Source organism: Vicia villosa, linkage group LG3, assembly GCF_029867415.1.
Source record: "Vicia villosa cultivar HV-30 ecotype Madison, WI linkage group LG3, Vvil1.0, whole genome shotgun sequence".
In the NCBI taxonomy this organism is placed as follows: Eukaryota; Viridiplantae; Streptophyta; class Magnoliopsida; order Fabales; family Fabaceae; genus Vicia; species Vicia villosa.
The window spans coordinates 100,814,250-100,825,045 of record NC_081182.1 but is presented as its reverse complement, the minus strand read 5'-3'; the positions used below and the strand labels follow the sequence as shown (position 1 = coordinate 100,825,045).

The following is a 10,796-nucleotide window of genomic DNA, read 5'->3' as shown; positions in this document are numbered from 1 at the left end:
CATGTTTTCATCATATAAGTCTTAACCGCATTCATACTGAGATATTCTCCTAGCACATACATGATTAGCGAATTCTTCCAATACTGAATTTCACGATCTGCATCTTCATCATCTACTTCAATTTCCACTTTACCATCAATGATCGTTGGCGCGACGTATGTCATCACCAGACCCTTTGCAGGATTACGATTCTCAGATAGAACATCCACCCAAAGCTTCTGATCCTTCATCTACGTGTTCACATTCTTTAGAGGTTCCTCAATTGATTTTTGAGATTCTAGGGTTTCGATAGGTTGTTCCTCCTCAACTTCTTTCTCCATATCGAGCTCATCAACATTGATCGCACCAGCAGTAGTAGCACTCTTCATTGTCGGTTTCGTGGCCGCCCTCGATTCCGCTTCTTCATCCCTGACCCAGTCATTCAGCCAATGGAACTTCCGACAAAAGGTCCCTCAACCATTTAACTTCTTTGACCAGTGGGAGCAAGATCCACACACTATGGCTCCATTGGTCAAGAGAGTGATGCATGTTTGTTTCTTGCTCTTCCAAGAAATCTCACCTACAACTAGTGTAAATATCTACTCAGCTGCAAATTTATGATCTCTAACACTCGATATCCAACTCATATTGGTATATCCTTCTAATATGGTGGAAAACCTACCATGATGGAGGTCAAGATTTTGGTTTTTTTTAAATAATTGAAAATTCTTGTGATGGCCTTCCAATGCTCATTATTTGAATTTCTAATAAATCTACTCATTTACTAAGTACAAATACTATGTCAGGTCTAGTACATTATATTAGAAAACTAATTGCACTTGTGTATTCTAATATAGTCATAACTCTTCCATCATCATTTTGACACTAAGATCAAATTGAATATTCACTTTCTTGAAACGTGATAGTTTGAACTTATCAAGGACTTTCTCAACAAAGTGTATTTGTCTAGGTTCATAACCCCCACTATTTTCGCATTGCTTTGATCCCCAAAAGAGTGTCAAATAATCCAAGATCTTTCATCTTGAATATGTAATTTTTCTCAATATAGTTTGTTTGACTATGTTTTTAACCCCCACTATTTCACTTTACTTTGATCGAAAATGGTGTCTATCATTTCAAGATCTTTTCATCTTGAATGTTGAATCTAGAAACCTCTTTGTTTTTAAAGTTCCATTCATCTCGTTGATAATGATCAACATATAATCAACATGGAGACAAGAAAATCACAATGTTCTCACACAACTTTGTGTACAAACACTTGCCACAAGAATTAGATGAAGAAATATTTTTTAGATAATCATGCATGATGATGCAAGAAGGTTTTCAGATGAAGTGAGAGATGAAATTATGAGCAATATTTAAAATAGTATAATATAAATTGCAACGAGTACCTTGGTTATGTTCACTTCTCTCAAAATATTCAGTTGAATTTCTATGTTAAACCTTCTTGGTCAACTTCATCATTGACGTGCATGATACTTTTTATCCTTTTCTTCTTTGATAACCTTTGTCTTCATCAAAACTAGATATAAGATATTCTTCACAATCTCACACGTTTTGATGATGACAAACTCTTTGAATTCTTGTTTTAATAAGATTGAAAAATCTTCCCCGTTGTGTGTCTCCGCTTTTATTTTAGAATCTTGCACTTTTGTTCATTACCAGGAAGCACATAACCTTCTGGGTTCTCCATGTAAATCTCGTAATCGAGATATCCATTTAGGAGTGTCGTAGTTACGTCCATTTGATGAACTATGATGTCATGCAAACGAAACTCCAATTTTTTTGTGCTTGCTACTAGTGCATATGTGTTGAAACAATCAACACATTCCTATTGGTCTAAGACCCTTGACTACTAATTTATCACTGTAGGTGTTTAGTGTATCATCACTATGATACTTCCTTCTAAACATCCACTTGTACCCAATGGGTCTTGATCCTTTAGGTAGATTGATAAGTTTCCAAAGTATGGTCATTATCAAATCCATTTTGTCTTAGATAACATCATATGCCAAAAGGATGAGTCCTTTGAAGTTATTCCTTGTAAATCTTAGGATCATCCTCCACTTGAAGAATAATAGGAATTTTACGAACAAAACTATCACTATTTCCTTCTACACAAAAGAAATAAGTTGAAAATCGATTTTGTTTGGTACTAGATCCTAGCATTTCGGACTCTCTAGCTTATCCGTAGTTCGGGATATGTTTCAACAATATGTGAAAAAATTTCGGTTTGTGTTTCAGTAATCCGTGGAGAACCTTCCTCAAACGTTCTTTATTTGTGAGAGCTTCAAATTTCTTATCCTCCGTGATAAGTTTCTCAAAATTTTATATCTCAGAATACAATAGTTACATTATACTCCAAATTAAGAATTCATGAACCATTTTATATATCTTGTAATAATATATTTAATCAAACACAAACAATTTACATATCATATAGATCATAATTCAATTGCATAATTTAAAATTATATAACTTTAATATATTTTGAAAATATTTTATTTAATACATATATTAATTGAAACAATAATATATATATATATATATATATATATATATATATATAATACTGCATGCAAATATAAACACTACTGTAAATATAATTTATATCTCAATATATTTTGAATATGGGTACAACGTTAATGCGATAATTGCATGACATACATAGACGTGACACTAAGTTTCTGTTTCTAATAGCATAAGAAAATTTAATTGCATACTACTATATGGCAAAATATATTTTTTTTCAAATTCAAATATCAATCAATTATTAAATAGTATATTTATTAGTATAGAACGTTAAAATAGTATGGCTGAACATATTTTCTTATAGGCATGTATATAGTATAGGATATTGACAGGGATCCTGATATGACAATATGTATGCTTACAGTTACATGTTTGAAACTTATCAATTTTGTATAATTTATGTAGTGCCAACATATCACTTTTGTAATTAACAATGATAAGAAATAAAATTGATAGACATGCTTTCGGTTCGTTTAAATGTTTACAGAGCGGTATTGCGATACATCTTTTCCATGATCAATATATAAGCACGGTAATATACATATATAAAAATTTACTTCTATTTTAATTCAAGTTCTATCATATGAATTAATCAATATTAAAAAATCATACTATCGTCAATTATACTCAGATACAAATTCTTAGTAAAACTCCGTTAAATCTTAATGTTATAATTTTCATAGTACTTTAACTTTTTATGAAAAAAATAAAACGTACTTTTTTATTCTTGATGTGTTCACAATATATGACACGGCAGTTTATCTTTGGATATTTTGAAGTGGAAGCCTCGATTACCATTATTTGATATACTTAGAAGATTGTTAGCAAATTAATTTAAACCAAATGGTTCGATGCTAAATCGTGAACGGAATCACTTTCCTTATAAGTATTTCAAGCACTCTCAACATGTACACTAGTACAAATAATACAATATAATTTTAAAATTTACACCCGATTTACTAAAAACGGGTGTAATTGAAAATTTTTGGTGGCAATTTTGTAAATAGAATGTCACTTTTGTATTATCTGGTTATAATATACACCATTTTTTCTAAAAACGGGTTTAAATTAAAAAATTTATTATAATAAAATTTCAATTACTCCTTTTAAACTAAAAAACGGGTGTAATTGTATGTAAACAAAAAAATTTGTTTAATTTTATAACTTAAAATATATAATCTATGTGGCAAATATTAATGGGTCTAAATATAATCTTTGTGACAATATTAATGGGTCTATATATAATCTATGTGGAAATACTAAAACTCTTTAATAACATAATTTATTAAAATATACAAAACCAAAATTCAATCAATTCTGAACTTCATCGTGCATGCCGAACCCATTTTTCAATCAATTCTGAACTTCATCGCTTTCATCGCTCTCATCGCATCGCGTTGCTTCTGTGATTTCGGGTTTCAGCGAAGTTTGATTTCAGGAAGTGTATCGCGTTGCTTCTGTGAATCCTTTCTCATTCGCTCAACTTCGCTTCGCTTCTGTGACGACTGAAAAGGGCTCCGCTCATTCGCTCTCTTCTTCTCCAACACCACACCGCTCATCTGCTCACTGAAACTGAGAGGAAACCATTTCGCAGTGACGACAACGAAGCTGAGAGGAAACCATTTCACAGTGACGACATTGGTAAGGAAGAATTAGGGGTTTTATACTTTGAACGACATTGGTAGCTGAAGAATTAGGGTTTATACTCAAATTAGTTCCTATTGCTTGATTTTGTTTGAAATGAATTTTGTTTGTGTGAACTTGTTTTCCTTTTTCTGTGACATTGCTTGATTAGACAGTTCTTCAGACTTTAGATAGTTTTTTTGTGACATTGCTTTGTTCATTCAATATTGAGCATGTCAAACAGGTTCTATTGGCTTTTATGACTAGAAAAACTATATTGTTTTGACATTGCTTTGTTTCGACATTGCTTTGTTTATGCTGCAGGTGCCAGGTAGGGTTTGAAGTGTGCTATCAATAATTATACTTTGTGACTATGGTTTTGATAAGCGGGAATAACAAAAGGTAATTTTTTGTTTTTGTCATGTGATTGGATTGGAGTATAATTCTTCAATTTCAAGAGAAATTTGTCGTGGTTAACTAATTCTAGATGTATTGTTGTCATTTGATAGCTTAGAAAGATCAATGAGCTTAAATAAGCAAAGTGCGCTCTTTCTTAACAGAGAAGTGAATTGATGTTGCTTCTTCATTCTATCCATTGGAAAACCAAGGATGGAGTTGAGTTTTTTGTGTGTAGGATTTGCTTACAAATACAATACTTCTGTTGGCTAAATCATTCAATAGAATTGATGCATCATCATTTCGTATGCGTACATCCTTGTGCCATGTAATTAGTTTACATTTATAGTGATATTTATTGTCGATTTTGAATGGCTTGTTTTCGTTTTTTTTATACTACGATGTGGCGGTGTTTCTCAATGAGTTTTCATACCAATTGAAACAATAATCAGTTTTTGAAAGCTTAAATCATTTCAGGTGCTATCCTTCATGTAAACTAATGACTATGACCGCTGTTTGGCATGTTCTATGCGATTATCATGGATTTAATGAATGCTCTGATTCTTCTGAATTGGCTTGCGTATTTCTACACTGCTGGTTCTGCGTGATTATACTCGCACCGGCTAACCTGTGTGCTAGGAGCTTTGGCTTGCGTATTTTTAGGGGTGTGTATTAGACTTTTGTTTTTTCTATTTTGCGACTGATAAATGTTTCCTCCATGGAACAGGTAAAAATGGTTGGAGGTTTGAGATTTCTCACAACTCTAAAACTAGAGGTGGAGGTGGAAGAAGAGGTGGCGGAGGTGGTGGTCATGGTCGGTCCGGTGGGGGTGGTTCTGATTTGAAATGTTATGAGTATGGTGAACCTGTTCATTTTTCCCGGGAGTGTCATTCTTCTCGTGGTTTTGGAGAGGGAGGAAGATGTCGGAGCTGCAGTCCACCTCGATTGCGTAGGAGCCCAAGTTATGGGCTAAGGTGAGATTTCTATATTAGAATGCTAATGGGACTAATGGTACTTTTGTACTTGATTTTATTGAATTTAAAATAAACTACATGCCATTCTTTCTGAGTTCACAAAAAAAAATGATATTATTCCTTCTTTTTTTTGTGATTGGCCATAACTTGTTTCTTGAGCAGAGTAGTTTCCTTTTTTTCATGACTTGATGGTAATATTTGTTTTACACATGTTCAAATTAAAGTGTTTCATTTTCACACTTTTAATTGATATGTACTAGGAGTTACAGTCCTCGTGAGCGCTCCCCTAGGCGGCAAAGCCCTTCTCCCCGTTGTCGTAGTCCTTCACCTCGTCGGTGCAGCTACAGCAGGTCACCTCCTCCTTATCGTGGACGTGAGGCCGTAGCACATGCTAACGGGTGAGGTTCCATATCTCTCTGCCTGGATTTAACTTGGTATCACTTGATGGTTGCATGTTTTAAACTTGTGCTTTCTTTCAACTAGATGGATATCTTGATTTTTTTCCTGATATTTTTTTAATGTTACATCTTATATTCTTGATATACTTTCCCAAGTCTAATTTGTATTGAAGTGATCTTAGATTATAAAGAGAGTCTCATGCTCTGGAATTTTCCTCTCTTCTCCTTTTGTCCCTTTTTATAAAACATCTTGTGTTTCTTCTTAATTTATGGTATCTTTATATGCTTGTCAGCAGCATAGAGGAATGAAAACTAAATCTGATTTCTATAGAAGGTCCTCGAATATTTGCTTGTTTGGTTTTTTGGTATGCAAGCTTAAGGTGCATAAGTATTCAACTTTGAGTTTCTAATTATTTAGTTCTTCTATAAGTTTTGTTACTAAGCATTTGTGCTGAAATATGATGATGTCCATATTGTGCAGAAATGGGTTAAGGGATGCACCTCGTAGCAAAAGTTGATTTTTAAAAAATTATTAAACAATGCAAAGGTTAGATCATCTTTTCCTCCCTCTTATTTTTATGTGTTGAAAATGTTTCATTTTATTGTACAACACCCAAACTTACAGTGGCAAAGGACAAATATTAGACAAAAGACGACTGAGCTCTGACATTATATCAAAGCACCACTAGCATTCTCACTAACTTATGTTTTGGTATTGCATTCTCACAATGAAATTAACCGAGTGAGATATTTTAACGTGATGACTGCAAAACTTTACAAATACAATACTTCTGTTGGCTAAATCATTCAATAGAATTGATGCATCATCATTTCGTATGCGTACATCCTTGTGCCATGTAATTAGTTTACATTTATAGTGATATTTATTGTCGATTTTGAATGGCTTGTTTTCGTATGCACACGGCCTGATGAACATCGATGATTCAAATAGTTGTGAATCAAACCGGAGTTATAAGCATTTCAGTTCGATAGTTGCATAGCAGCTGTTGTCACTTGTCATCAACTTAGTAAGAACATGATGATAATATATTCTTAGCTTGTAATGACAATTTTGCAAATTATTTTAATTTGTTTTTACCACTATGTCTATTTTTAGTAAGAACGTGATGATAATATATGTGTATTATGAGAGACTAGAGTTGAAGTATTTCTTACCACTGTCTATTTTTAGTAAGTAAACTCAGCCAAATTTAGATTGTAGCTTTTCTGATTGGACAAATCAGTTGTCAACTTTGATTCTATGTCAAAAAAGTCCCTTCATAATGTCAATTAAAACAATTTTTTTCCACCTAATGAAACAATTTGAGAATAACATGTACCCCACGTACATTTACTCCACACACACATGGGTGATGATCCGAAACAAAAAGAGTAGTTTGTGGCTAGATCCATGTAAGACACTCACGTAACAGCAACGAAAAATAACTGACCATTATTCAAAGTTCCCTTACTTTTTGAGCAATGCCGACGGCGTCTGTGAAATCTGCCTCTTGTGTATTTCACAAGAGTTTCTAATTATTAGTCCACTATGGATAAGATAGAACTAGAAGTAAGTTTTAAATCTGCCTCTTGTGAATGGAAGCATTTATTAACATTTATATACAAATTGTTTCTATAATCAAAGGTAAGAAAGTGGGGCAGTAGGATAGGTAAGAGTTTAAGGGGGTTACGTGAAATGTACTCTATATGAGCTCTCTCTCTATCTCTCTCTCTCTCTCTCTCTCTCTCTCTCTCTCTCTATTCTTTCTCTTCTATTCATATCTATGGATCGTAGTTGGATGCAAAAAAAAACGCTCAAGTGAAGAGTATAAAAAAGGAGTGTTAGAGTTTTTAACATTTGTCGAAACTAATCTTCCCAAAAGTAATGGACGATTTCATTGTCCTTGTGCTAAGTGTGTGAATATTGCACCTTTAAATGCTAACATCGTATGGGATCATCTTTTGATAGAAACCTATATATAATGAGCTTATTCTTATGTTTTCAAGTTTTTTTCTTTCAAAATGATAACCTCTTGTTCCTTTCAAACTGTCTGTTGTATTTACTTGTGCTTTGTTTCTTAATAGTTTTATAACATATAAGCTAACTAGTATTATATATTTTCAAAATAACACTTCGACAGATGTACTCTAAAAGTAAGTGTGTAATGCCTATTTTCACGGGTCATTATATACCTGCATTTCCTTATGGCAGCATCAATGAAGTTCTGTTTCTAAATAGATTTTGAGCTAATAAATTTTTCTAAATGTTTTACAGGTTGTTTTGGAAGTGTCTCCCGTGGCCCTGTTCAATGAATTATTCACAAAAGTATTCAAGAATTCATTGTTAGAGTTATCATCTCATCAAAATGGAAACTTTGTTGTTCAAGCATTGATTTCTCATGCAAGCGATCAAGATATGGTATTATGCATAGTTTGTTGTTGGCAATTGATTTAGTTTTGATCTTAATACTGGCCACTAGTTGATTTTCTCCAGTGTTGGATTGATTAAATTATATTGCATGTGTCTATGGCATATTTTCTTAATGGCATCTATTTTGTATAATATCTTCTCTTTGCAAAATGCTACCCCATTTTTGTTTTAACCTTTTCAATGCTTTGGTAGATGGAGCTGATCTGGGATGAACTTGGGCCAAATATGGAGGATCTTTTCCAAATGGGAAGGCCAGGAGTGGTTGCTTCACTTATTGCTGCATGTGAAAGGCTTCATATTAATGAACGGAAGGTTTGAAATTAAGTTACTGTATCTATAATTAATTTGACTGCATATTGAAGTTGTTTTACTTTCTTCATTTTGTTCCACATCTGGGTGAAAAGCTTAATTGCCTTTTTGTTCCTCTGTGGCAGTGTTGTCAAGTGCTTGCTAAAACAGTGTGTTTAGCAGATGAGAATTCAAAATGGATTGTTCCACGACTACTATTTCTTAATAGCTCTTTCACTTGTGAAGATAAATCCAATTGGATCTGGCAAAGTGGAGCCAAAATGAATGTCATGGGGTCTCTGATTCTGCAAACAATATTCTGGTTTAATAGTGTAAGCAATTTTATTGAACTTGGATTTTTCTTTCCGTTTTTTAACCTACAACTTCTACTTATAACCCACCAAGCATGCATATTTTCCATATTTTATATGTTTACTATTCAATTTTTACATTAAACTATTTATGAATTACGTAAGATACTTTGCTAGCATATATAAATATATTAAAATAAAACATCATTTGACATGAACAATGTTTTAAGAAACAATAATTCATTTCACGTGCACACGTATTTTCAATATTTTGAAACAAAATTCAACACATGACATATAGTATTTACTTAAGGGTCATTTTGCATGTGAAAACAAAATGATATATATTATAGGTTCAATGAATTAAAATTAGAATGTTTTTTTCTTGTTAGACTATATGAAGTTGTATACAGATATGTTTTAGGTTTTGATTTGATAAGGTCTGAGGCATAACTAACTACATTACTTAGCTTAGAATTCATATATAGAAGTGGATGTGGACTTTATTATTTCATATATAAACTACATTATTGTTCATATACTTGAGCCTTAAGTAATGTCAATTGTTTCCTGGAGGGTTCCTCAAAAATGCAGGTTGGCCATATACTTGAGCCTTTCTATTCATATTCTTACCTTGTTTTTTATATACCATTCTCAAAATACTCTTTATTATTGTTCATTGCTTTAATTTCTTCTTTTTGGGGTGAAATTTCTCCTCAGCCTTGATGCTCTCAGGAACCATGATTCACCAGAGGAAAACGATCAAGATTGATGTTTTGGTTGCATGTGTCACATTTAAATGTAGAAGTTCAACGGCACACTAGGTTGAAGAAGTTCGACATTAAGGAAAATGATCAACATTAATGTTTTGGTTGCATGTGTCACATTTAAAGGTGACATCATTGCTACGTTTCATTGCCAAACTTCGTGATGGTGAGAAATATGAGATTAATTTTGATCGGGATACTTTCCAACCTATTGGCCAGTATGCTGCGAAGTTCAAGAGTTATTTGTCATTCGTTGCACGTAGCAAGGTTAGTATAAATGAAGAGAAATGGAAAAAGCTACCCGAAAACTTGAAGAAAGCGATAACTTGAAGAAAGCAATATGTAATGATATCACTATATGTAATTGTAATTAATTCTTTATAATTTATTATCTATAATTGTTTCAACTACTAACACTTCTAATGCTTTGTAGGCTAAGTTCACTTGCCCCCGTGATGATAATGATGAAGATAATAAGCAACTTAAGAAGCATTGGTATAGAGACATAGAAATGTTGCCAAAACAAAAATCAAAGAAGAAGAAGAAAACTTATATATATGAAGAAAGTGTTATGACTTAGTTAAAATATAATTTTTATGTGTATGATTTTATAGTACTAGAAATATATGACTATACATGATTTTGTATACTTTTTGGTTAATATTAAAAATATTTTGACTTAGTTAAAATATGATTTTTATGTGTATGACTTTATAGTATTTGCAATATTATGACTGAAAATGAAATATAACTAAATGGTGTATATGAAATAGGGTGTAAATAGATTTAAATATAATATAATTGTTCATTCATAAATGGCGTATTTACACCCAATTTTTATTAAAATAGGGTGTAACTAAGAACGTATCTACACCCGATTTTTATTAAAACAGGGTGTAATTAAAACGTAATTACACCCAATTACACCCGATTTTTATTAAAACAGTGTGTAATTAAAACGTAATTACGCCCAATTACACCCGATTTTTATTAAAACAGGGTGTAATTAAAAACGTAATTACGCCCAATTACACCCGATTTTTATTAAAACAGAGTGTAATTAAAAACGTAATTAC

The 10,796-nt window shown here is 32.4% G+C and overlaps 1 protein-coding gene and 1 long non-coding RNA gene across 2 annotated transcripts; both read left to right on the top strand.

Annotated features, from left to right (window-relative positions):
• Positions 1-5,274: 5,274 nt before the first annotated feature.
• On the top strand, positions 5,275-8,183 carry LOC131658673 (serine/arginine-rich splicing factor RSZ22-like; the record flags this gene model as incomplete). Its single annotated transcript, XM_058927942.1, has 3 exons — positions 5,275-5,525; positions 5,786-5,923; positions 6,405-8,183. Coding segments are annotated over 3 exons (426 nt in total), but the record flags the coding sequence as incomplete, so codon positions are not given.
• A 172-nt stretch (positions 8,184-8,355) lies between these two features.
• Positions 8,356-10,519, top strand: LOC131662236 (uncharacterized). The gene is made up of 4 exons (XR_009301442.1): positions 8,356-8,666; positions 8,789-8,974; positions 9,674-10,062; positions 10,154-10,519. It is a non-coding gene; the product is annotated as an uncharacterized LOC131662236 (long non-coding RNA).
• The last annotated feature ends 277 nt before the right edge of the window (positions 10,520-10,796 follow it).